Consider the following 26703-nt stretch of genomic DNA (forward strand, 5'->3'; position numbering starts at 1 on the left):
GTATGGTGGCTTGGGCCGGTGCCTGGTGGGAGCGAAACACGTCGATTTTACCTCTAAGCTACTGAACGTAAAAGCAGCTAGAGGAGCCCGACGCCCTTGAAGAGTATCTGGGCATTAGAACTCCAGGCCAACTGGAACGCCTATGACACTTCTGCTGGTCATGTTTACGTACAGGAACCGAAGGCCATGCTATTCAGGAATGATAATGAGTATAATGAAGGCACCATTGGCCCACTAAGCGCATAGTCAATCAGAGCCCTCGTGGAAACTCAAGTTGGGCGAGATGTTTGCTCTACCTAGAGTTATAATGCCCGGGCAAGAAGCTGGGGTTAGGGGTTTGCATTCCAAGTATGCCATAATACTACCAACAGAGCAACAATTGCTAGCATGTTGCCACCAATGACCTGATTCCAATCCGAACCTTTCTTGCTGAGGTCTTAAAAATCATTTCCAAATCTTGCCGGAAAATAGGGTTATATTACGCATAATCAAAGGTTCCATACCCCACCCCCCCCCCCCCCACTCAGCTACTCCGTGTGCCGTTAGCAGGAGAGACGTTGCAGAAACAAGTTCTCTGGTTCCTTGCCCTGCCACATTGGGGATGATGGCAGGACTTTCCTTGGTATGACCTCAAAGATAGCGGATGGTGTGTCGGGGCCCGGAGATACCTATAGATGAGAAATATTTTACCTTGAATAAATTCTTCGAGACGCCCGCAACGCTATAGGGTGTTGATTTATATCCATGCACACTGTTCAGGCTATGGTCGTCTTTGTTCGTCGGTTAAGGCACCAGGGCTCTTTTTACCTGAAGGCACGACTACACCATGCTAGTCTCCCATAGTCTTTGGGTTAGGGCTGAGGCTATGAGAACCCTTTCTCAGCAGCGTAGGTTATCATAGCCGAGCTGTTACTGGATCACATGCGTTGCGCTTTCGCGGGCACTCGATCCGCCCAGAGTAGAACTATCTACGGGATAGTACTAGGGTATTTAAAGTATAGCACTACCCGTTTCATGCTCCGTGCCCTCCGCAGCTATCGTAGGAAAGGACCACGACACTGGGGGGTTGTTAATAACTTTAAGGTCTTTAGATTTAGTGTTGTTTGGACTTAAGGGGTCTTAGCGTGGTTCTTCAGTCTCCAGGTTACCCCTGACAACACGGCCTGTGGTTTTGAATAACATGCCCCCATATAACAAGGTGCTGTAGCTAAAGGTTTCTGCCCCAGGTTCTATCTAAGGCTAGCAACAGTGGTTATTAGTAAATCCCTGGCTCAACCTTTAAAGTGATGATACGGGCATACCAGGAAGAACAATGCAAGTATCGCAGTTACATAAACCTTCATCTGGATAGCAAAGAAGCGAAGGTTCTGAACCGAGGTCGGGCAAACCAGATGTGGCACAAACAGGGATAGATCTTTTGCATGGTGGTCGCGGCCACACAGGGGTCCCAATCTGTGCTATGGCCATAGTATGAAGGTGGCCACCATCATGCGTGCGTTTGGGCTGGTGGTATATAACTGGCAGTTCGTTCGACTGGCGTTCCTGGTACTAAGAAAAAGTCGAGACAATACCAGACAGTGTGCACTGTGCATGCTGGTCTTTGTTGCCCAACTACTAATGCTTTTAAGCATCAATACATGTATGCGGTGGGCGTTGCCGCATGTGCTCAGCTTAAACCGGAGGCGGGTGGTGACCACTTACATTTTGATATGCCGAGTATTTAATGCCTGTGGTTGCTTAGCGAGTTGCACTGAGCTGAGGGAAAATTTTACCTGGCCACGCTGGTCGGCCCATACTGACGGCCAAATGGACTTCAGGTTCTAAGAATGGACTGGCTACCAGTACTGAGATACTTGAACTGAACCCGTATACCCTTTAGTAAAGGGCAGATAGAAGCATTGCATGATGCCTGTGTGCATGTTCTTGGCCCAAACAAGCCAATTTCACTCTAAATTTGGGTTGGTGGCTAGGCAATTCAGGGTCTACCTGCACAGTCTGGGTAGCGAATATGATATTGACATAAGGAGGGTCTGTTTCTCCCTGGCGTCCAACATCTGACGCATGGCAAGTATCGGTTCTTCGTCCACGGAGAGTACTATGCTGTCCATGAATATATAAATACAAGCAAAGCCCGTTGTGTTCTGCTGCGGTGGCTCACAGCTGGCGTCAAATTTATTACGGGGCAAGTCCACAACATACTTAGTGTAAGTAAAATCGCATGGTTCTTCAACCACATGGGAGACACGGAAGGGGAGCTTATACAGGAAACCCACTCTACCTCGTCATTTTGCTAGTAGCAGTGACCCGGCTTATAGATGTTTCATGGAACGTCTTTCATCACCGTAAAATGCGTGGCCGGTGTATAAGGACACTCTCAAAATAGCCTTAAGTCCCGCATTGCCTTTTTCTTTAATATTATTGTCTTCAAATCAGCCATATCGGCGGCTACGCCGTGACTAGAAGAAAATGGATATAAAGACATGGTATTTATGATGCATGCGTTCAATCGCTTTGTCCTGGCAAAGTTGACGGTTCGTGCCTTTGGATTATGCATGGAAATTCCGGATCGCCTTCGGAGGTTTGCGGTGGTTTGGCATCTTCACATCAATGGCTAAGCCTCTTGCAGATCCGGGAAACTCAGCAGCTCACATCTGAAACCAAGAGGCCGGTTGCCATAACACACCAGGATACATTTATCCCCGCACCTGTGCGGTGATGGGTGGCAGGCTCCAGTCTATTGTACGTCCCTAGGTAGCCAAGGTACGAGGTACTTTAGAATTACCAAGCACGAGCGGATACATATGCACAGGAAGCACGTTGGATTGAGACTATGATGGTGCGTAGAGTACCATGGCACGAGCAAGAAGACAGGAATTTGCGTGGTAGAAATTTAAAGCTTTGAACTACATTTATGTTGTGCTTGCCCACTACTTAACCTAAAGGGACTCCTAGACTTTAGGAAGGCACGAATTCTCCGAGTCTCTGCTGTGGCGTGCCGGCAATGACGAATATATATTTTATACCTTAGTAGGTATCAGCATGCCAAGGCTGGTAGCACGAATTAGACACCAAAAGCATACTTTACCATTATAATAAAGACCTATAGGAGCCGCTAACCTGTTCTCAGCACCTGGAGCATGGGGTCTCATATATCACGTTACGGCACCGGCGGACTCCGGTGCCAGATAGGAGGATAACTAGTTATGACAGTAGCACTGCAGAAGCTTTCTGCGAACGAAAGGCTCGTTATCAAAAAATCCATTAAAATGAAGGGGTTGTGTCCGGCCCTTCTCTGGCGGATCCTGCTAGCACGCAGTTTTAGCTCGTAAACAGGATCATCTCCATCATCGTGGAACGCGTTCCACAATCACGAGGCCGGAGTTCCTACCACCAATGCAGAATTACGCCTCGAGTTCTAACATGGCATGGCGGAGAGTGTGAGCCCAAAGACGACAAAGTTCACAAGGTGATAGACCGAGTACCATACCTCTACATGAGATGGCAGAATCAACGTTATATCTGTGCGTTTTGCTGCCGTGTTGACAATCTTCCGCGGCCCTTGTAACGCACGTCGTTGACTTTGTGGACGCGGACAGATATCTGACCCCCGGGCCTGCCGCCCGTGGTATAACAGTGCCCAAGTAATCCATTCCACCATGGCTGACTTGTGTGGACTGTCCTCATTTGAAGTAGAGTTGCAAAGATTGGTATGGTCATAACGAGATTTACGCAGAGCTTTACAGGTCACCAGACTTTCAATGGAAGTGCCAGAAAAGCTGCTGCTAATGCCGTGATGTGTCCCTGCTCGCTTTCTACACCGCGACCTCCTGTTTACACGGTAATTGGTGCAATGCCTCCTGATGCTCGGGAACGATGGCCCTTTTGGGGGTGTGGACGCCTTTCTTAGTGCCGTGAAGTAGATGAAGAAAGAAAGAAGAACATGACCGAAAAATGGGAAATATCATGGCATCTGGAATATTGGTTCCCGTTTTTATCAAGGCGGCAGGGGTACTATCCATGGTCTCTGGCAGTGGTGACAGAGGCCTGAAAACAAATAAAGTCGGTACAGCTACCCTAATAGCATGGAAACGGCGTCTTGCTCACTGGAAGTACGACTTCATCTATAAGCATGGGGCAAGAAATGCTCTCTTGTGGTAGTATGTATGCGTTGCCAATGCTTGCTATCTACCCAATTCTGCGCTTGATATTAAGATCTAAACGACACTTAAAGAGTGAATGATGACAGATATGTGGACTTGCGTTCACGGGTCCGCTATTCATTTTTACGCTTCCAGGGACTGGGCGGATGGATACTGTGGCTATTACTATATCAACTACTCTAATGTGACCGCAACGGCAACAACAGCATGCGTAAGGTGAACCTTTGGCGGACAGGCCAGCACAGCCTGTGTTGGCAAGAGCGGTGCCAGACGCGCTGCGAGCAGACGACCCCTGATTGTTAAGAGGCAAGCCGCGCGTACCAGGTACCATATGGTACTCGAGTTCTGGGTACGAAACCAACGGGGGTCCAACATACCCTCTGTGAAAACCTCAGAGGCTGCGACGCTCAGAGGCTCCGAGTTCTGGAGAAGGGCGCGTGTGCCTATAAATGGTGTTCTCGATCTTTATGCTTCGAAGCGAATAAATTCGTTTATGTGGTGTTCTGACAAGGGACCGAGGCGTATCTCCCAAACGACGGTGTCAAATAGCCAGAAGAACCCCATGTAAGCTTTAACGCCATACAGAACGAAAACGTGTCAGTGGAAGAAGCGCCAGGAACGGAAAGATGGGCTGGCTCGGCTGCCGCGTTTGTCATTGGCGTTTATGAAGACATTGATGGGGAGCGCCTAGACCCTGTGGAAGAGGCCCTGGTGGAGAAGGCCGTGGTGGAGAAGGCCGTGGTGGTGAGGGCCCTGAAGAAGTCCCCGATAGAGAAGGGACCGACCATTACGAGGCCGTGATGCTCCACGACCCAACGACTTCCGATGGACACCCGGCACAAACCATAACATTAAGGTTCATAAAGAGCTTTCGTGATCTCAGAACCGGAGGGAACAGATGTCCCCGGGGGAGAGTTTTGCAGCAGGAATGGATTTTCAGCAGCATGTGCTGGCAAAGGGCATTATGTGGGCTGTCTTGGTAAGTGTGCGATCATTGACATATAATCTTAACTCATGTTCTAGTACTAATCAAGCTCCATAGTTATGGTGGCCATGGGATGGTTCTTTCCTGTGTGATATCTAGTTGTCCACTTGGAGCGGCTGACTTAAGATGCTATTTAAGCAAGCACATACGCTAGGAGCAGCTGATGGATGATGTCAGTACCGTCTTAGGGATAAAGCGCATGCCGTTCAACAGCAAAGAAACAACAAGCTATGATATCAAGGACAGCAAGCACCGTTAACTTGGAACGACTATATGGTGAGATACTAAGGGCTTAGGACAGGCAATCCTTTGAGCGCTGATAATCACCCACGGCGGCCGCATCCACCACTGCTGCTATAATTCACATGATTCCACGAGGGCCAGCAACTGCCGATTCAATGCAAACAAATAAAGTAGGCTTTTATCAACAACCGCGATGGGGGACGGACAGAATACTACTACCCACCAGTGGTGGATGATACTGCGCCATTAACGCTCTTAGCTGTATCGCGAGCAATAGGGACAACATGACTTTCTTCAAAACTGTCCGGGGGAATTGGGAATGTGCAAAGTTATCCATCCGCAGCAGACGGTTCGACATTAGCCTTGATGCTCCAGGGTTTATGCGAACTAAAGAGTCTCGATCCCGCGGGTATCTCTCCTCAAAGCACCCACGCCATATAATGGGAAAAACTCTGGAGGATTTGAAACCTTCCGATAAATACATGGAGCGATATTGAAGGGGCCTGTGGCTACCAGCCTTGTCTAGATCATCATCAGTCTCTTACTCTCTACCCCCCACGTTCAAAAACAATACTCGGACCAAGACTGTCGTGGCGTTTGATACAAGAGTGATCACCATCTTCTTATGCTCCTTGCTGCTATGCTGCCTTTTTTTTCTTATATAGAGGAGGAAGAAAATGGTCATTTTTGCGTTATTTCCGTTTGACATATAGACATCCTGTTCCTTCCAGGCGTGGCAGGTGGCGCGTGTCCCAGGCCAGCCCAGAGCATGGTAGCAGCTGCGGATTGAATCACGTTATTCCGCCGAGGCTCTCGGGGATATGTATGCATATAACCAGGTACAATACTAAAGAAGCCAGTCTAGATGCTTCTAAACGTGCGCCTCCTGTTGTTGAGGGTGATATCTATGACATGTTCGCGCCAGCCCTGGAGGTATGGAATGTGGCACTGATGTCTATCTTAATCCTATTTTTACCTTCTTTTGTCTTACATACCTATACCTCCACGCGGTCGAATTTATGGCAGTATGGTAAGCTACAGGTGATTAAAGGCAACTTGGAACGGGCTCTGATATCCACAAGTGAATGACGAGGCCTCAAAGTCTTGAAGACCAGGAGTTTTTTTGTCTCAATTTACTAAAGTCATTTCATTGATTGAATTGCTTTTCACTGCTTAAAGTCCTTTCGTTCACTAAGTCCTTTCATTGATTGAAGTCCTTTCGTTCACTACGTCCTTTCATTGATTGAAGTCCTTTCATTCACTGAAGTCTCTTTATTCCTGAAAGTGCTTTCATTCACCTTGTGTTTTTATTCACTGGAGAGATGGACGTCTGGTTGAAGTCCAGGCCTTCTCGGACTCGGTATATAAAGCCTTCTCTATCCTGCCTACTGGCCAACTTTCTTCCATACACCATCTTTTCTTCTCTCACCTGCCCGTCCTCCATCCTTCTATACTTTGCTGCTTTTGCTATTACTTCAACTACCAATACTCAAGTTACGTCCTACCTGGCTCGACTTCGGCCAAAATGCCTTCTCTCTCAGCGCTCGCCGCCTGGAGCCCCGTCAAGCTCGACGCCCTTGGCTTGGTCATCACCCTCGGCGCTGAACGCGTCCGCAATGCTATTGGCTGTCTGGTTGACAACCCTGTCGCCAATTACTTCCCAATCGCCGCTCCCCAGGTCATAGCAGACAACTCCTTCGCTGATCCTATTCCCGGATTCCACCTGTACAACATCACCGACGGCATCATGACCACCGACGTCTCAGCCTGGTTCACTAGATGGCTGATGACCCAAGACCCAACCTACAACTCCACCGTGCTTGAGATCACCACTACTCTCAGCGAGACCTAGACCAAAGCTAAGACCAAGACTAAGACCAAAGCCAAGACCGGGGATTCAACTGAAACATTCGCACAAACGTGCTTCATCCTTATCATGAGCGTCTTTCTCGTGAGCATCCGCTCCGACCTTGGTGATGTCGCCGGCTTTATAGCAGCAAGCTGCCTTCTGAACACCATTTTCATGCCTACAAACCTCGAACCAGTTAAGGTCTTTATCACGCTTCCCAATGGCAAAGCCGTCACCGTCCGCACCACCCGCGGTATACTCGTTAACTGTCTTCTGACGGACCCCCGCCCGGCGCCTGGTGCAGTCCTCCTGCACCGTGCCTTCCGCACTATAAACTGGGCGTCTCTTACCATTTTTGCTATTTCTCTTGGCATGGCGAGCTTGGTGGTCCAGCTTCTCCTTCTGTCTTCTATGGGCCTCGGAACTCTTCTCATGATTAACGGCATTGGATGCGATGAAAGTCTTGTGGGCGGATGCTTGAGGATTACCCGTACCCACCCCATTCCTGGCAGCAATACGACAGACAACGATACGCGCAGCTAAGCTTATCTACGCCTTCACCTGCTTGATACAGAGAACGACTCTATGATCGCCTGGGCACTCATGCCTGCGCGCCCGAATGAGCACTGGTGGGCTTGGTACAAGTCTCGCCAGCAGGAGCAGCGTGGTTTTCGTACCCTGAAGGCTTAAACTACCTCGACTATCACAGAGAAGCCGTACTTCAGTGGGCAGCAGCTCAATCTAACCATTGCGGAATTATCATGAGAGCGCACAGGCGAAAACAAAGACAAAACAAAGACAACACAAAAATTGAAACGATAAAAAGGATATTGGGACCAGGGGTACGACGCTGCCCAGGACAAGCTGACAGCATCTACATTTGCCTTGGTACCACCCATATTTCTCGCGCGCGTTTTCAATATCTATTTTCGTTTTTCTATGTATCTAACTTGGCCTGGAAAGGAGCTGGAATCAGCCCGGGAGTGTCTACTTCGACCTCTGGTGTGGAGGCTTTCCAGTAATAATACTATACCATTTTTCAGGAATAAATACAATTGCAGACCTTACTATCCTTACATTAATCAGTATAGTTAGATCCCCTAGCACCTGTAAATGGGTCGGCAGAGGATAATCTCAGTCTAAACGGCGGAAGAACATTCAATCTTCTGGAACGTGGCATGTCTACCAGGGCTGCGTTTAAATATATAGTAAGGGCGTACGGCTCTGGCCGGTAGGTGCTGCTGAAATGGCGGTCGTAATCCAATATCACCTCAATATAGACGTTCTTTCTGAACCTGGATGATTGAATAGCCGCGTCTACACATATCAGGACCTGCCTCATCTCTGCCAGCCCAGCTGGAGACTAGAGGCGAATGCACGCTTCAATTTGTGCAGGTGTTATCTTAGAACATCCGATGGTAAGTCAACTGGAGTTAGTCCTGGCGACAGAGTCCCAATCGGCTGGAAGCGGCGGACTCACCGACTGGAAATTTCAGGAACTGGACATATGAACAGTGATCACTTCCCGCTCGGGTGAGCTAGAGATCTCTGGTACGGTATCTATGGTACCGAAACTCGACTAAGAGTTTATCTATTTAGCTACGTCAATTATCTCACCGTCTCTGGACGTGTAGATATCTCGCCCTCACATGTATCAGTCAACCCACTGGATGTGCTCAAGAGCATTCCATCCCAAAATAGACAGCCATTCAAAAAGGGCAACGCGATGGGGCTGTTTGCCGGTGCAACATAATATTTCTTAATGCCACAAACAGTGAGTGATGCCGGGAATTCAATTTGGAGCGCAAATATCCCCAGTGACCGGTGGCGCATGTCGTGACCGGCTCATGGAACTACATATTAAACTGGTTTGGCAAAAGCCCAACAAGAAAGAGGCTGATCAAGTACTATGGTAGTGCATCTAACAAGTCCTGTTCCTCCTCAGTAAAGTTTGCACAGAGGAATGGCCGTAAAATGTTGCCCTCCTGATGTAAGGAAGATGGGGAGCGGTTAGTGTATCCGGCTTTTTCTGTCCTTGTTGGTCCAAAAATCGACCGTGCAAAGAGACTGTACATCCCTAGGACTAGAAATATCAGGAACAGATTCAGCGGCTCTTCCAAAGTTGGAATACTTGGTGCGGCAGAGATGAAAAGACAAAAGTCACGGCTGGTTGCTTATCAAGGTAAAATGCAGTATAGTTGGCGCTGCCTCTTCGGTAGGGTATATCAATACCTACATCCGTTTCTATGTCCGCTTTCTCCTAGCGTGAAGATGATGTCTGCTTAGGACGAGCTGTCGCGCGCATTGTCCTAAATCTCGAACCCTCTAATCCAGAAATCCGTAGCCCTGTATCAGGAAGAAACTACGTGGAGCAAGAAAGTCTCTAATGATATGCTGTGTGTCTATCAGTTTGACCCAAGTGCTGATTTAAAGAACGTCCTGTGCCCAGGCCTGCTTCACAAACCGCCACGGCGAGCCATCCTGCCCGTCTCCTCAGGCCGCAAATGCCACTAACGAGTAACATCCATTGCTATTCAGGATGGCCATTCTAGGGATGCGTTCGTCTAAACTCTATTAACGAGGTAATTCTTTATTTAGCTTTCAAGCCGGAATTTTTAAAAACAGGATATGCTGTTGTCCAAGTTCCTCCTCGATATATTCGTGGTACCAAAACGATCACTAAGCCGACAGGGTTCCTGGGCCGAGACAGCTTGGGTAGTGATGTAAGGATACTCAAATTCTAATCGACGAGGAAAGGCTGCCCCTAGCCAGTGTACCGGCGCCAAAGCCGTATAAGTGAAGCTCCTCGGAATCGGTAAGTATGGTAGCAACCTTCCATGTTCACTTAGATACAATGGCTTGCTAGGTAGTATTGTCTCAATTATCGATGGCAAGACACTTGCGAACATCACACAAGGCCTTGGTGCAGGCAGTCCCTAATAACGATCTCAACGGTGGGTAAATTTGCGGCGTCTTATCAGCTCATAATTTAGTCCGCAACAGGGTCTACGCAGAGAGGACTACAGTTCTGAAACAAGGGCAGAAGCCACGCATGCCCAGATTGCAGGGCCGGTAGCCGCGTATGCTGAACAGAAGGATCACGACATGCCGATATTTGGACAAGAGAGATAGCTAATCTGGTATCCATGTATTTAATACCGGCAAGGAGAATTTTGTCAAGCTCCTATGGCGCGATACTAAAGCTATGCGTGTGCACCGGCTGCGCATTACGAATTGACAAATTCCGGATGATCCTTTCTTGTGCTCGAAAGGAGCGAGTTTGATTCCTGTGTAAAATTAGAAAGACCCCATACTGCGCAGTATTAAAAGTGCAGGGTACCAGGATGCGATGCTGTTGAGCAGCACCTTCCTGGCTATCAGTACCTCAATGGCTGGGCTTTATCGACCATCCCAAAGTTAAGACTCCGATCAGATAGGTCTTCTTTCCACCAGGCCTCGTCTCAACTCTGGGCCCCTTTGTGGAATGGTCAATGAGTACGGGTTCCTACCTAGGTACCCTGGAAACTATCAGAGACAGTAAGTTACGAGACCACGGAGAGTCAGGGCTTTCAAGAACGCCCTTTGACGTATCACAGTTGTGGGCAACGGTATTGGAACCGTATTTTCACAGGACGGGCTCCTAGATATAGAACTTACCTATGATATGTAGACGGTACTGCTTCCACATGTCTTGAGCAGGGTTCATAAGGTTGAACATCTACGTACCTACCGAAGGAAGCCCGCCTCGTAAAGCCAATAGACCCACGACATGTTATCTTCGACGCTCGACATTCTTCACGGCCATCTCGGACCATCTGCATGTCAGATACTCCAATATTTAAGCAGGGGGTGGCGCTCCGCTTGTCTCGAGTAGCAACCACAGACAACAGTAATTCATAGTGGTGCGGCAAGGCACACTTCACCATAACTACGTGAGGATACGCTTCTGCATCTCTATGCTATGGCACTCATTAACTTAGTCCTTGGAAAACTCAACCTTACCTAGGAAGATTTATGTCAATCTAGCGAAGCGCCTGCAATCTAGGTGGCTTGGTGTTGGACCTGGGGATCGCTACAATTTTTCTCCTGTTGCACGCTGTGGATAAAACTTTGGCATAGCAATGGCGCAGGTTCTGCTGAGGAGTATGGAGGATAACATTGCAATAGACCCGACCCATCAAGCATCTCTTGTTGTTGCGCATAGCAGACTACTGCTTGCCTCTAGCGTGCCTGGCTGCGCCTGTCTGAAAGGGCTTACTACCATGGTTTCAGGGTAACTATGGGTGTACGCATGGATGTTGGAGCCCGATGTGTGCGAGACTTCTGATTCAAATACCAAGAATATGGTCTCTTATACCCAGTAATGGTCCTTTCAATTATCGCACGGTTAATTCTACGCTTTTTCATGGGTGTATACGCCAGCGCCGTGTGCAGATCTGCCTAATTGATGCGTGGTATCTCAGACGCATGGCAAATATTGTATATGCTATCTGTCATAGACAGCCTGGAATCGGGGTCTGTAGTGGTTGGGAGAGGTACAACAGGATGCTATGGGAGATATCGTTCAGGGTCTCACTACCACTGTTGCTTTTCCGAGATCAGCTTTTGTTATGTAAAGAGGGAGGGAGGGTGCTAACAGAGGATTTTCCAGATGCCAAGCATGTCGGTACCACATTGATGAAAAAATATATTCCTGCACCTTGGTCGCCTTGGAGTGCCCTAACTATCAACAAGCTCTACATGGAAAGGGAAGCCTTTTCAGGTTGTCTGTCTTTGATGGTGAGGGGAAGATCACTCCTTACACACGCAGGAAGTTGATTGCCCCACTGGCGACTTTGACTACCTGCGCGTAGGTGATTAGCAGGCGTGGCACAGCAATTTTTTACAGCCGCTTGAGTTGTCCAAAATTGAGCTCGAAAACAAGCAATCCCCTTGTAGCATAGTTGGTTTAATGCGCTTGACTGTAATAGCATCTTTGCCATCAAGAGATCGGAGGTTCGAATCCACCCAAGGGGATCTTTTTTTTCATCAATTTTCTTGATGTGGGGGCTGTGGGTCACCCTGGTACTAGCCCTAAAAACTTGCCCGGCGCCGGGTCACTCGCGTGTTCGCAATACTTTTGGCCTAATGCGGGTTCGCATTCCGAGCATCCAGTTGCTCTAATATTATTGGAGCTAGCCAGTCATCCTAGAGTTTGTCGGTTCTGTCTGATTTGAAGTTGATGCAGACGATGTTATGATCAGCGGTGACATGAAAGCTCGACTCGGCCCCAGGGGTCCATCTGGGATGATTTATCGACACAACCGCGATTTTCACATCTGCGGTCCAGGTCAGCCTAGATAGAGCACAAAGACCCGACTGCCGCGCTGTTAATAAATATAACTCACATCCAAGTCATCTCTCTTGCACAATCTCTATACATATGGCAGTTAACAACACACTATGTTTTGTTTGGACCATCGTCGCTTGACTCACCAGGGGCGTACCCCGCTGGAGTTCACGGTAATGTACATATGAGAAAAGCAAGGTATGTAACAATTACACGCTGACATCCAGTCTGGAAATAAGGTAGAGCGCCTGGAATCGATGAATTTGGACGATGTAGCCGATATAGATTTTTATACAGTGTCATGACCAGAAGGTTGACGCTGTATCCTGGGAGGTCTATCAACTGGTAGGTCTATGGCCGTGGCAATTGCGACAATCTCTGAATTAGTTGCCCGAGGGGTACCATATGGCCGAGTCATCCCGATGCCTTCCTTGTGCTATGCACAACCCGCGAGCTTGTCAGACGGCTTTATGATTAGTTCTTAGCGCTCTTGAGGCATTCAAGGACCCTAACCTGGTTATACAAAGTAGAATGAGAGTACGACAGCTCTAGGAGGTCTCCCTCCCCGTCCGCTTGATACAATCGTCTGGACAATTGTATCACCCGAGATATAAAGATATATCCAAAGACACGGGGCAAGTTCCCTGGCTACTTTAGGTAAAGGAGTCTGGTTTAACGAGCATATGTGAAGTGATAACGGCCATCTGCGAGTAAATGCGGACTTGATTTTCAATCAGAAAACAAGCGTGCGGGGGCAGATCTGATTGCATTGATTGCTTGAACGACTAGGAAAACAACTTCCCTCCAAGGCTAATCTGTTAAAGAAATACCCGCTGTAACTCGATATACCTAGGTAAAGGCAGACATGCGTGTATTGACACACATAACTATCTTTTGCTCGTGGGCTACCGCGCCAGCGAGACCTCCATTATGCCTAGCAGTTGATGTATTATTAGGACCAACTGTCACGTCTGAGTAAACAATCGCCTAGTCCTGCTTATCCGCACATAGGGGTAGCATTGTACTAGATTATGGTTGCAGCTTGGTTTATCTACACCTGAGGGTCGTGAACTACCTGATGAGACTGGTCCTTGCCAAAAACGAGGCACGATGTCAGGCATGTCTCTATTTATTATGGTCGTGGCTCAGGAAATCCACAGATATGCACTGGCAAAATATATGGTGGGCAATCATAAAACTGAACCTTGGAAGAGGGGGATAAGCAAGGCCATAATCACCTGCGTGTGCTTTGAGGCTTGTTGATAGATTAACGTTACCTTGAGTTAATTGAGTCTTCGGCACCCGGTCTTATGGATGCCATGCAGCCCATATAAATAGTAACTACCTTGCCATACCCCTTGTCAGACTAACATCCAGGCGAACACCGGCAGCTTAAGCGTCAGCATTGTGAATACCAAAAGATTGATCAATGTCCGTATTATAAGGATGAGTGGCAACGTCCCTAACCGCAGCCTCAAGTATATGTACCATGGTTCTCCTGCCAACCACGACAATGTTATGAAATTTTCAACCTGCTACGAATCCCGGAAAGGATAAAGGGATGCGTCGGCCACAATGCAGCTGGATTCTCGGTCTTCGTGGTCCGGATACCGGTATTGCACAGAGGGCCTGGAAAGATACACTGTAAACGGCCTTATGAGGGTGGATCTTCATATCGCGAACAGGGACGCTGAGCCAAACGCATACCCATAGCTTTACAATCCGGTCTCTCCGACGAACAAATTCGGATGCTGTGGAGTATGTTGTATGCGGTCGTGCAAATCGATCTCATGCACTGATCAACTACCTTCCTGCCACTAGCATCGCTACCTAACGGCCCAACAAGAGATACGATCATGACATGCTGGTCCTTGAAAAGACTTCCGATAGGAAGTATGCTTATAAAGCAGTCTAAAATCTCCTGGAAATGCGACAAAATAAGCAGCAAAGTTTGTTTGCATTATGTACCATATGATTGCGGGAATAAACGCCCTGAAGGAGATCAGGGTTTAACATGAATCACTGGACCTCGGACGAAGTGAGAGGGATTAAGTGGTGATTCTTTCAGATGATCAAGTCGTGGGACGGACTATAGGGTAGTATATGATTTCACGTTCTCGCATCGTGTCGCTTTGTTTGCGTAGGGTAGTTTATAACTTGGCCTAGAATGGTATACATGGTACTTGGTACCTAAAGTGATCCATTGCAGATTTCCAGCCCTGGACCGCCTCATGGGATAATTTAGATAGATGCCTCCAATTCGTTGAGATACCCCTCTAGCACGTCACTAAGGATCATCGTCGAAACGAGAATAGCATCCTACCAAGCGTTAGCGAAACATACACATCAAGCAGCAGACTGGAATCAGGGAAGGCTAGTTAAACACACCTCCTCCCCATTCGGCAGGACACAGGGAATTCTTCTTGTCTCATACTTGTCACCCTCCATAACCCACCTCACATACTCCCGCGCCTTCTCACCGCCAACATTATCAGCAACAACAACCGAGCCACGACGGACGAGGCCCATGTTCTCGCAAATCTGCAGATCAGAGAGGTACAGCTCCTCCGCATGATCCACAAAGCAAAAATCAAACCTCACCTCCCCTTCTCTGCCATCCCTTCTCCCCTCCGCAGCGAATTTCTTCAGACCCTCCGAACACGGACCGACTCGAATCTCCACAAACTCACTCAATCCAGCAAACTCCCCAAGCGACCTCGCAATACCGGCATACTCGGTGTTATACTCGAAACTGATATATCGCTCCCCACCGGCTTTCCTAACTTCATCACCAAAGAGAATGGCCGAGTACCCTACATACCCGCCGAGCTCAGCCATGGTGCGTGGACGCGTTGAGCGAATGATCTCCGTGATCACTTTGCTCCGCTCCGGGCCAATGGTCATCATGCAGTGGTTGTTTGCCGCGGCCCAGTTATCGATTTCGGCGAGGATGGCGGTGGGGTTGTTACGGAGGCTTGGGAGGGCGAGGATGTGTGTTTGGAGGGCTTTCTCGCGGCCGTCCTAAAGGAATGGTATGTAGGGTTAGTTGTGGCTATGATATTATGATGGAGTGATATTATAATGGGGGATTGAGGGAGATGAAGGGGGCGTACGCCGTGCCAGATTGTGGTTGAAGTCTTCTTAGCGGAGGACATTGTTTTGGCTAAAAAAAAAGAAGAAGAAGAAGAAGAAGAAGAAGATTGGTGGTAGAGCGAGATCAAGAAGATTGGACTGTAGTTTGTCTCGTGGAGATATGAGATGGGGCTCGGAGACCTTAATATACCCCCAATTTGGGTGTAGGAAGCCGCGCTAGTTTGATAGGCTGACAATTTATCAGATCCGAATTATCAGATCCGAGGTGGGCTGAGGATGCCTTGGACTAGGTAAGTACGAATTTGAGGCAATTTTTTCCACGCGTTATAACCAATGGATGTAGTGTGTAGCTTCCGGCTCCAACTTGTGTATCGGAGATGTCGGAGACGTTGAGGATATACTACTGTACTTGATCGGAGAAGACTCCATACGGTGTTCATTACGTACGGGAAGGCGAGCCCATTTCTTGAAATACGGGTACGAAGGAAATTTTCAGACTGGCGTTGAGGGAGGTATACACAGAATACAAGAAAGACTGCTATGTGATTTTATTATCGAAGATACAGCACTTTAGTAAATAGCCCATATATCCCGCCATCCACACTGAAAAACCTTAACCGCCACCGCACAAGCAAGCCCAGCTGCATAACAACATATCGTAAACAAAATCAGCCCCCAATACTCACCACCGCATCGGGCCAAAATCTCGCCTGCAATGGGGACTCCGGTGAGGGTGCTAGTACACAAAAAAGCCCAGTTTCAGCCATGAACACAAGAAGAGACCAGTGGTCGGAGATACATACCTAATACTAACAATCGTATAAGTAGTCGCATAATACCGCCCGTAATGCTCTGTCCGACAGAGCTGTCCAATGCACACGGGTGTCAGGCTGATATTGCTCCCGCTCGCGAAGCCAAAGAGCGCGCAGTAAACGATTAGGAGGGCGACGCTGTCACCTGCTGGCATCCAGAGGCACGCATTGCATATAAGGCAGAACGCCACGGTGATTATTAGTGTGTTGAAGCGGCCGATGCAATCGGCAAGGAAACCAGGGAGGAGTCTCCCAAAAAAGGAACCTGCGTTGAGGATTGCGAGGAGCTGGTAGGAGAGCTTGGTCGAGAGGCCGTGCGAGAGCGCGTAGGATGAGATGTATGTTATCGGGATAAAGAGGCCCCACTCGATGAAGAATACGGAGAGTGTGGTAAGGAGGAACTTGCGTTCTCGCAGAATCGTGAAGTCTGGGAGGATGTTTTCCTTGGAGAATGGTTTTGTTGGGAGTCGTGAGGAGACAAGGGTGCTGGCGATGACAAGGGAGACGAGGCAGACTAGTGCAACGACACGGGTTGCCCATCCGAAGCCATGTTTTTTGAAGAGGCTCTCGAGGATTAGCGGGATGATGACGCCTCCTATAGAGCCACCGCTCGCTGCAATGCCTGTCGCGAGGCCGCGCTTCTTGTGGAAGAAGTGGCCGATAGCAGCGATTGAGGGCGTGAAAATAAGTGACGTCCCAATACCGCCCGCAATGCCAATAGTCAAGATGAACTGCCAGTATTCGTGGCAGAATCCAACTCCAACCATCATATCCATGACCAAAATCGAGCCCAGAAAGACGAGTAGCCGCGGACCCCTAGCGTCGAAGATGGGACCGACCTGGATCCCGCAGAAAAAGGTCAGGAAGGTGAATAGACCAAAGATCCAGCCCGTCTGGCCAGACCCATGTTGTCTCAGCTGGTGCGATTCGAGGTACGCTTGGAATGTACCGGTCGAGTTGACGAGCCCAAGACTTCCCACTAGGCCCATGAAGCTGCCCAACACGCATAGCCAGCCTTGCGTACCTCCTTCCGGGTAGTCCTCGTCACAGTCACTATTCGTTGTACCTTGTCGCGTTCTAGGTTCGGTTCCGTCTTCACCTAAATGTCTGCAATTCACTGAGACGCTTGGGCTCGAAGGAGCTTCCTGATTGATTGGGTCGATCACCGTCATCCTGTATGTCGTTGACTGATGGGTACTGAGCGCGTACCTTATGCATTCGTTCGCACAAAACTGTTGTTATAGATCGATATATGCTTGAAAGCATACAATTATTAAGTATAAAGTGGCGAGGCACAAGAGACTTTCGGGGACGTATCGGAGATGCCAAGTTCCACGTACAGAACTTTGGACGGTCTGGATATCTCCGAAAGTTGTCATCGTAGACATCGGCGATGTTGTGCATGCGAGTCTGCGATCACACCTTCGCAGCTCCAGAGACCCAACGAGGTCGGATATGACTGAACATCATCTACTGAGTGCAGGTGGATTCTCAAAGGTGAGCACGCCACAATGCTAGACAGATCATTATGTTGATCAAGATGACACACATAACTTAATCATCGACGGCAGCTCAAACAGATTTATAGAAGATTATGGAGAAGGCAAAAAAACAATGTCCCGGTTCTTTACGTAAAGATTTCCGATGCATTTCATCTACCTAAGAGCACGCATCATCCGCTCCAAACCCTCCTCGAGAACATGCCGTGGATGCGCCATGACCACCCGGAACCAGCCCGGCTCCTCACACGCATATGTAGCGCCAGACGTCATATACACCCCTTCCTGCCGAAGGCGAGATAACAGTACATCATCCGTCATTTCGGGGTCCTCCACTACAGCACCAAGATGAATCCACACGAAAAGGGCCGCGTTCGAGTGCGTGTACGGGATTCCGTTGGCTTTGCAGAATCCCGTCACGAACTGGTAGCTTTCGGATAGTCGTTCGCGATTTGTCGCAACAACATTATCTGTGAGAGCGTCATCAGCAAGCAGAGAGGCGACAACTTTATCTGCGAGGCTCGATGGAAAGTTGAATAGTCTTGAGGTTCTTAGCGTAGGTCACTACCACTGGGAGTTTTGACTTACGAAATGCTTTCACAGGCGCCCAGGAACTGGGAATTCGATTGACTAATGAGAACGCCGATTCTTAGGCCGGTTGCACCAAAGTCCTGAGCATTCGGTCAATAGTTGCCTCGGGCCATGGTGGTGAGTCACTGACCTTACTGAGCCCCCACACGGCATGAATCAACCGTGGGTCGATGAGATTCTGAGTATCGATGGATAAAACCGACGCAAATGGCGTTGGAGTGTTTGACTCTGGGTTGTCCCATACCGACAGTCCATAGAGCTCATCGGATATCAGGTGCATACCCAGCTTTTGACATAGTCTCATGTAGCTCTTCAAGACCTCTTTCGGATAGCAACGACCTGATACCAGATGGGTTAGCGGTGATACACCAAGATTTGGACATGATGGAAAAGATACACATACCTAGGGGATTATTTGGGGAACATAACAGGATAGCCTTGACCCGTTTGCCCTCTCGCCTCGCCTGCTCTGCGACCTCCTCAAATTGCGCAACCGCCTCCAAGCCCATTGGGTCTACTGTGCCCATTGCGACTTCGAGGATATTGGCACTATCTTGTCAATTTCGCAGGCAACATATGAGAGCAAATTCGAGTTTGTGGTAGACCTACCCAGCACGATTTCCCAAAATGGACCTGAACGTCGTCCAGTATGGTCGTCCAACCAATACATAGTCGCCCGGGTCGCACAAAGCCCAGGCACAGTTTTCAATGGCATTACTTGCCCCGGCTGTAATGCACATGTGTGACGGCTGTAGAGGCCTGTGTGGCTGGAAATGGCGGTTCAAGAAGTGGCTCATGGCTGCTTTTAGCTTCGTCGAGCCAGTGAAGCCATCGCCATAGGTCAAGGCATGACTTTCAGCGCCGGTCTAGGGTATCTAGTTAACTAAATATACATATATTTCAACGTGGGAAGAAATTCTTGCCTGAGCGTTAACAATTGATTTCATCTCGGCTTGCATCAATGCCTAGCTGCTATCAGTGACAATTGTTGGTTATACGCAGGCGGGTTGTTCATACATTCTCGGCCAATCCGATATTCACAATCCCATCCGGATTCGACTCTGGATTCCAGAGATTATTAAGGACATCGAAGAAGACCGGCTTTTTCGCCTCCAAGGCGAGCCCACGAGACGAGATATTGTGCATCATGGCGCGGACAAAAAGGCAATATTTAGTCGCAATAGAAGGATAATACACAGGCACGGAGTGTAGCGATGATGCAGATGAGGTATATGAATCATCTTGGCAGGGTCTGCCCAAAAGCCGGTGTCGGGAGTTCATCCCACGTGAAAATTCGACATCTCCGGTGTCTCCGACGCCTCCTCGTGGTCCCCGATCGGAGATGTCACATTGTGGATCCAATCATCGCAGGCAATACTTAGGTAGTGCCCATTCTTTGATATCGTCAGGGAGAGAATGATGTATGATCATCTGGTTCTTCTGGCCACTGACTCTCACAGGTCTATGTATATAAAAGTATAAAGGCCGACTCTCGCCCTACAAGCAACTTGCCAGCTACTTTTACAGCCAGAAGAGGCTGTAACCAAATTAGAGCATAGTAGGGCATCCATATGGACACCCCAAGTCAGTGATTCATGCACCTTCCTCGGGACGTGGGTGCCAGGCCTGGCTGGCGTCTACACTTGACCCGCTGTAGTGGACCTTAATAATTCATATTCGCCTAATTCTACAGAAGCAGCATACGCCGTGTCTCAGTTGCGAGTAAGCTGATATCTGGACTAGCCGAGATCGAGTTACAGGTGCCCCGTAGCCCTGGAGCAGTCAGAGTTTAGTATAAATATTCATGTATCATTTTCTGCTCTTATCTGATAATCTGGAGATCTGATAATCTCTTGCTTTTCATTTCTTCTGGTTCTCCTGCATTGACTCCTCCTCCATGGCTCCAGCCGTCTCTGCTACGATGAAACCAGAGGCGCGGTCAACCGCCATACAAGGCGAAGAGTCCGGTCTGTATTCTCGACAATGCACAGTAACCCGCCGCAGCCCAGCTAATCCACACTCAGACGACGAGAAGCCACTCGACGAACTGCTCCGCGCCGCACAAATCGATGTCGACGACACAAAGTCCGGTCAGCATGCGCTTACTCTCCGAATGTGGGTGATTGGGACTATCTTCGCTATTGTTGGCTGCGGCCTCAACACCCTTTTTACACTGCGAAGCCCGTCTATCAGTATTGCTGCGTCGACTGCTCAGCTCTTGGCGTATCCTGCTGGTCGTCTGTGGGATAAGATTGTTCCTACTCGAACTTTCACTGTTTTTGGAAGAAGCTTTCCGCTCAACCCGCATCCGTTCAATGCAAAGGTAACCATGTTCTCGCCCTCGATCATCACCTCTAGCTAATCATTGACGGCTGACAGGAACACTGTCTGATATACATTATGGTCAACATCACCTTCTTCACCCGCATGACCGCAGACCTTCTAGTGGAGCAGAAGAAATTCTTTGGTCTCGACTCTGGATGGGGATACCAGCTGTTGATGATTTTGTCGCTGTTCCTAATTGGATTCGCTTTTGCTGGCCTCGCCCGATCTGTCCTCGTCGAACCGCGCAAGATCATCTGGCCCGGGGTACTGAGCACCACTGCTCTGATGTCGGTCTTACACAACCGCAAAATGTCTGGAGAGGACAGTGATGTAGCTGGCAATCCCAAGTTAGGGAATTTGCATTCCCGGAGACTGTCCGGGTTTGCCTTCTTCTGCCTCGTATTCGCCGTGTCATTCTGCTGGTATTGGCTCCCGGACTTTTTATTTCCTGCGCTGAGTTATTTCAGCGTTGTCTGCTGGATCAAGCCGGATAGTACTGTCATAAACCAGGTCTTTGGGGTGTTGTCAGGGATGGGACTCTTGCCTTTGACTTTTGATTGTGCGTGCTCTAACCAAAAGTTCTCCTCTCGCTTCATTGCTAATATTCACATCTATGTCAGGGAGTCAGGTTGCATACGTTGCATCCCCGCTGCTTGTTCCATCCTGGGCCATCATCAACATCGCTGTTGCTTTAGTTGTGTGGGTGTACATTGTCGCCCCTGTTTGCTATTATAACAACGTCTGGAACACGGCCTATCTGCCGTTTCAGAGTTCCTCTAGTAAGTTCGCACCCTTGCCTGTCCATCTCTGGGTCTTCATATTGAGCTTTCGTTCTTCCCTCTAGTTTTCGACAACACGGGCAATGTATATAATGTCAGCCGGATCATACGCGACGGTTCATTCAATGTTGATGTTTCAAAATATGAAAGCTATTCTCCGGTATGATCTAATCTGTTTGGTTGCCCCTTCACACCTAGATTGATTTCTAACCACCGCTGTCCAGGTGTACATGCCCGTGACCTACGCTCTCAGCACGTTTGCGTTAGCAATCGCCACATTGGCGTCTCTTATCTCATGGACAGCCCTGGAGCACCGGGGATCCATTATGGCTGTTCTCTGTGACATGACGAGACTAAGGTCCTTCTCTACGCGTGACGCAAAACCGACAGAATCAACAGACACCGGCGATGTTCCGGCGTGGTGGTATCTGATTTCTCTATTCCTTGGATTAACACTCGCAATCTTCGCGATCGAATACTGGTCGATTGAGCTCCGGTGGTATGGAGTTCTGCTTGGATTTGCTATTGGTGGGATCTTTTTCTTCCCGGTATGTCAACCGTCCTGACAGCCACGGGATGGTTGCTGACAAATTATTCCCCGTAAAAACAGATAACACTGCTATACGCGAACGCAAACATGAAAGTCGGAATCGAAGTCTTCTGCCGCATCATCGCGGGCTTCGTCTGGGAGGGCCGAGTCGTGGCAAATACCTGGTTCGTCGGGCTGGGATCCACAACTATCCTCGATGGTCTTTCCTTCGCGCAGGATATGAAGCTGTGTCTATACTATCATGTGAGTCCTCATCTAAAGCCTCGAAGCGTCGTAAATGGTCTTCTCATCACTGTGACAGATCCCACCGATCGAAGTCTTCTTCGTGCAATGTGTGGGCATGATAATCGGCACAATGGGCCAAGTCGGCATCGTAAACTGGGCACTCGACAACATAAAGGACATCTGTACCTCGGACGCGATCAACGGATTCACATGCCCATTCTCGCAGACGAATTTCAACACGAGCATAATCTGGGGCGGGATCGGACCGCGACGGTTTTTCTCCCCTGATTCAAGGTATAGGTCTCTATTCTACTTCCTCATTCTCGGCGGACTTCTCCCCGTGATTGTCCATGTCTTGAAGCGCAAGTACCCGCGCTCGTTCTGGAAACACGTCAGTGTCCCGCTCTTGCTCGGGGGACTCAACTACATCCCGCCGGCGACAGGACTGAACTACGGGAGTTGGGCAATTGTCGGACTATTCTTCGGAGTGTTTATGCGCAGGAAACATAACGGGTGGTGGCGGCGGTATAATTTTATCCTGAGTAGCTCGCTCGAGTCGTCGGTGTCGCTTGGGGGGATGATTATCTTCTTCGCCGTGTACTATTCTGGGGTTTTGGGGAGATTGAACTGGTGGGGGACCGAGGTGTACAAGGTAGGTTTGCCTCTCGCATGTAGAGGGATGTTGCTGATGGACGGTGCAGGATACTTGTGATTGGAAGGGTTGCCCGTATTTGCCCACCCCTGCGAGTGGGAAGTTTGAATGAGGAGGCGTGATGGCTGAGATACGTAAGGGAAGAGGAAGGATGGCCGGGAGGTTGATTTAAACAAAACCGGTTGGATTGTGCAAGTAATAGGCGGACTATTTCATCCTAGGACAGAGGTAATGCAGCAAATAGCAGACATGAAAATATCTCCGACCAGATAAGGTTCAGTGGCAAGACTCGGATTTAAGCCCTTCCGGGTGCAGCCCTTTTGCTTAAAACTCCCCGACATCTCCGACCTTACCTCGTCTCGAGTTTACCCGCCTCTGCGCACCACAACAATGTCACTATCGCCGACAACGCCCAGATCTTTAAGACCCGCTACAGCAAATCGTCCCCGCCGAGTGAGAAAGCCCATCAGCTGTGCGCCATGCCGCGACTCGAAGCTTCGATGCGACCGGCAACACCCGTGTGCGACGTGTCGACGGCGCGGTCTCGTGCCGTCCTGCTGCTATCCTAATGCCTCAAATGCTTCTGTACGGCTTGCCTCCGGGCTTGAGACGTTACGGAACTTTACTACTAGTCATCTACTGTCGCCGAGCGCAGTCTCGATCCCCGATGCTCAGGGTGAACGAGAACCTGAGGGACCCGCAAGCGAGGGGCATGCGCGGTGGGAAGCGATCTTCGAAAGACCGATTAATCCGCTGTGCGATCCGCCCGCTACTGGAGTTCCAGATCAAATTCAAGTTACAGATGGCAAAGTGTGCTTTCCATTCTATTTCGGGCCTTCTGTTTCCAAAGAAAATATATTGGCCACCCTTCCGCCAAGGGAGTCCTGTGACTACCTAATCTCACAGTATTTTCTACGCCTGTCACCGCTATTCCACGTTCTTCATGGGCCGACGTTCCAAAGACAATATAACACCTTTCTCGAGAACCCATCCGGTGCGGATCTCGCATGGGTGGCTCTGCTGTTCACCGTCCTATCCATGGTGTTGAATACGCTGGAGGAGGAGGATGTTCCTTTAGCGGAACGGCTGTGGCTACAGCAGCTCCAGTATACCAGTCTACAAGGAATTGCATCCCAGTATCGCAAGTCGGCGATGCTTTGCTTGTCTGAGGATAACTTTCTGATTCGGCATTCGTTGAATACACTCGAGGCACTACTTATTCTACTCTACGGAATCAGTCACAATGATGGAGTAGAGCAGACGTGGGCACTGCTAGGTAATTTCATCATGACCCAGCACAAATCTCCAAATGCTGACTCCTAAGGAACGGCACACAACATCGGCATCGCCCTGCGCTGCAACCTCAAAATCAAACCGCCATCCATGAGCTGCATCGAATTCGAGCGCCGCCGGCGGTGCTGGGCGGGGATTTGCCTTCTACACACCTACCAAGCTATTCTCTTCCGAGACGTCGACATCTCGTTTCTCCTCGATAAGCAGGGCCTCGAACTGTTCCCAGCAGACGTCAACGACTCGGACATACACGACGACTATATCCGGCAGCCATCCAGCCAGCCCACGCAGATGTCCATGATAATGTTCAAGCTCCGCCTGTTCAAACTCTCCAGCCAGATCTGCCATCGGTTATCAACCCCGCTAGACGAGTACACCTTGGCCCAATTAGACGCCGAGATTGCAGCAGAACAAGCACAATGGGATGACAAATTCCTCATAGACGGCAAGCCCAGCGTCCTCGACATAGCCAGCTACGCGCATTGGTGCATTCTGCAACAATACGCGCATCAACTTTACCTTCTCATCCACCGCTCCTTCTGCACACGACAGACACCCGGCGGGACGGATCGACGAACCGAGTCCCAGTTGAGATGTATTTCCTCCGCCGCTGCACTGTTGGAAATCCAACGCCTCTTCTTCGAAGTCCCCCGGCTGCGGCATTACCGCTGGTACGTGTACGGAATGACGAGTTTCTGTGCGCTACATGGAGCAGTGGCGCTTGCCAGTTGTCTGCTTATGCAGAGCGAGGAGTTTGACTCGAGTGTTTATCGGGCGGCGTTTGATGCGGCGATTGTACGGATCGAGGCGATTAGAGGCCGGAGTCCGATTTGTGTCCAGGCGTTACCGATATTGAGGCATCTGCAGTGCGTTTCTCTTGCAAACGTCGCAATTTCCCTGCTCATTGCGCGAGGGATCTTTGAACATGCTAACAAGTTTTGCCTGTTAGGAATATGCTCCAGCCCGAAAAGGCCCCCGTGCCCACAACGGCTCCTGGGATAGAGTTGAACACTATTTCCGAGGGGTGGGCCGAGACTCTGCCGTGGTTGAGTATGGATATGATTAATTGGGTAAGACTACTACACACCCGGATCACATTCAACGTTTTGTACGTCAAGCTCTGATAGTTCCCTAGGACATCTGGCAGAATATTGTGGATGGGCCGGCGTAGTGGATCTGCAAGGCATATCGGTTCCCCTTTAGTACTTTATTGCCCGTACAGAAGATAGATAATTGTTACCATGCTGCGAGGCGAAGACGGTATTGACTGGAGTACAATTTACCATGATCGAAGATCGGCACAGCAGTTGCGACAGGATGTCCTGACTTTTTTTTTTTTTTTTTTTTGGGCGCGGAGCAACGAACAGCGTCTTGGTTTATACAGCTAATCCCGTATAAGCTTCATGAAGTTAGAAATCTGGTTATGGATGGACAGACAATGTGTCTTAGCATGTACCTCAGTAGTGAGAGCTGAGGACGATCCCCAATACATACCAGAGGATCAATCCACCACCGGTCAGGCACAGAAATCGGTGAAGACCCGCCAATCAAGAACTTGCCGCCCCCAGTATGGTACGCACAGCGGATACCACTCGGCGTTCTCAGTATGTTAAAGGAGAGCTCAGGGGCTTCATAATGTGGATGCGCTGATACATCGTGGCCTATTCTGAAGTAGAATATAACGAACCGGCAGCTGCCTAAGTAGAGCAGCCCTAGCTTCCTCTAGTGGAGGAGCTCCCCATTATACAGCAATATGCAGGTTGAGCACGTCTAGTGTGCGTTTAATAGAGACTCAGGTTCGTTAGGCCCTCCGGTTACTTCTCAAGGAATACCTAATTAGGGTTGAATTGTACCTATCCATGTATTTAGCCGGAAATAGCCCTATAGGGTACCCACATAGGGGTGGCGGTCCCCGGCCTCGACCCACCGAGGCTTACTTGCATGGCCCTAAGCACATGCATGGATACATAGGGATACACACGTATCACAGACAGGGCTACCTAAACAGAAAGTATCCCACACACCTAGTGGGGAGAGCAGCATGCCACTCAGCACTTCCCTATCCCGTTAATAATCACAACATAATAAAACTAAATATGCTACCCGCAGCTGCGCCTCTTCTCAATTTCACCTGGTTCAACTAAATCATGGCTTTATATCAGTGTCGTAGACATGGCGGAGGTCTTGTATGCTAACAGAAAAGCCAAGCCATTTGTCAAGGGCCATATTCGTTCAGCAAGCCCTAGTGGACAACATGTTGGCATGCCCGCCAAACATTTTACTGGCACTTCCAAATCAAGATTATTCCGGAACACGCT

At 49.2% G+C, this 26703-nt stretch overlaps 7 protein-coding genes and 1 non-coding gene across 8 annotated transcripts; 5 read left to right on the forward strand and 3 right to left on the reverse strand.

The window, feature by feature from the left end:
• Positions 1-6913: 6913 nt before the first annotated feature.
• BDW74DRAFT_173933 (uncharacterized protein) lies at positions 6914-7240 on the forward strand (the record flags this gene model as incomplete). The annotated part of the gene is made up of 1 exon (XM_073727900.1): positions 6914-7240. One exon carries the CDS (start codon positions 6914-6916, stop codon positions 7238-7240), a length of 327 nt encoding a protein of 108 aa, XP_073587425.1.
• An 84-nt stretch (positions 7241-7324) lies between these two features.
• Positions 7325-7780, forward strand: BDW74DRAFT_173934 (uncharacterized protein; the record flags this gene model as incomplete). Its single annotated transcript, XM_073727901.1, has 1 exon — positions 7325-7780. One exon carries the CDS (start codon positions 7325-7327, stop codon positions 7778-7780), a length of 456 nt encoding a protein of 151 aa, XP_073587426.1.
• Positions 7781-12165: 4385 nt separating this feature from the next.
• Positions 12166-12253, forward strand: BDW74DRAFT_t43. The gene has a single exon. It is a non-coding gene; the product is annotated as a tRNA-Tyr (tRNA).
• Positions 12254-14546: 2293 nt separating this feature from the next.
• Positions 14547-15789, reverse strand: BDW74DRAFT_145191 (O-methyltransferase). Its single transcript, XM_073723164.1, has 3 exons — positions 15680-15789; positions 14955-15587; positions 14547-14885 (listed from the first exon to the last, which is right to left on the reverse strand). Exons 1-3 carry the CDS (start codon positions 15719-15721, stop codon positions 14808-14810), a joined length of 753 nt encoding a protein of 250 aa, XP_073587427.1. The 5' UTR covers positions 15722-15789; the 3' UTR covers positions 14547-14807.
• Positions 15790-16229: 440 nt separating this feature from the next.
• On the reverse strand, positions 16230-17850 carry BDW74DRAFT_165500 (MCT family MFS transporter; the record flags this gene model as incomplete). The annotated part of the gene is made up of 3 exons (XM_073726424.1): positions 16230-16395; positions 16463-17511; positions 17812-17850. The coding sequence occupies 3 exons, from the start codon at positions 17848-17850 to the stop codon at positions 16230-16232; spliced, it is 1254 nt and encodes a 417-aa protein (XP_073587428.1).
• A 276-nt stretch (positions 17851-18126) lies between these two features.
• Positions 18127-19707, reverse strand: BDW74DRAFT_173936 (uncharacterized protein; the record flags this gene model as incomplete). Its single annotated transcript, XM_073727902.1, has 7 exons — positions 18127-18511; positions 18559-18641; positions 18692-18900; positions 18965-19110; positions 19171-19427; positions 19497-19526; positions 19579-19707. 7 exons carry the CDS (start codon positions 19705-19707, stop codon positions 18127-18129), a joined length of 1239 nt encoding a protein of 412 aa, XP_073587429.1.
• A 751-nt stretch (positions 19708-20458) lies between these two features.
• On the forward strand, positions 20459-23204 carry BDW74DRAFT_173937 (uncharacterized protein; the record flags this gene model as incomplete). The annotated part of the gene is made up of 9 exons (XM_073727903.1): positions 20459-20528; positions 20586-20884; positions 20941-21445; positions 21507-21665; positions 21731-21825; positions 21890-22213; positions 22276-22458; positions 22517-23092; positions 23142-23204. 9 exons carry the CDS (start codon positions 20459-20461, stop codon positions 23202-23204), a joined length of 2274 nt encoding a protein of 757 aa, XP_073587430.1.
• Positions 23205-23482: 278 nt separating this feature from the next.
• On the forward strand, positions 23483-25556 carry BDW74DRAFT_173938 (Zn(II)2Cys6 transcription factor; the record flags this gene model as incomplete). Its single annotated transcript, XM_073727904.1, has 4 exons — positions 23483-24368; positions 24417-25251; positions 25335-25455; positions 25521-25556. 4 exons carry the CDS (start codon positions 23483-23485, stop codon positions 25554-25556), a joined length of 1878 nt encoding a protein of 625 aa, XP_073587431.1.
• Positions 25557-26703: the final 1147 nt, after the last annotated feature.

The sequence above is a fragment of the Aspergillus multicolor genome, assembly GCF_047715735.1.
Source record: "Aspergillus multicolor strain CBS 133.54 unplaced genomic scaffold BDW74scaffold_3, whole genome shotgun sequence".
NCBI classification, from domain to species: Eukaryota; Fungi; Ascomycota; class Eurotiomycetes; order Eurotiales; family Aspergillaceae; genus Aspergillus; species Aspergillus multicolor.

Excerpts from the sequence above, each read along its gene's own strand:
- BDW74DRAFT_145191 (XM_073723164.1), bottom strand. The coding sequence starts at position 15,721 with ATGTCCTCCGCTAAGAAGACTTCAACCACAATCTGGCACGGC. Across the intron at positions 15,588-15,679 it reads CAACCACAATCTGGCACGGC|GACGGCCGCGAGAAAGCCCT; the intron begins GTACGCCCCCTT and ends CCATTCCTTTAG. Across the intron at positions 14,886-14,954 it reads TCCTGCCGAATGGGGAGGAG|GATGCTATTCTCGTTTCGAC; the intron begins GTGTGTTTAACT and ends AACGCTTGGTAG.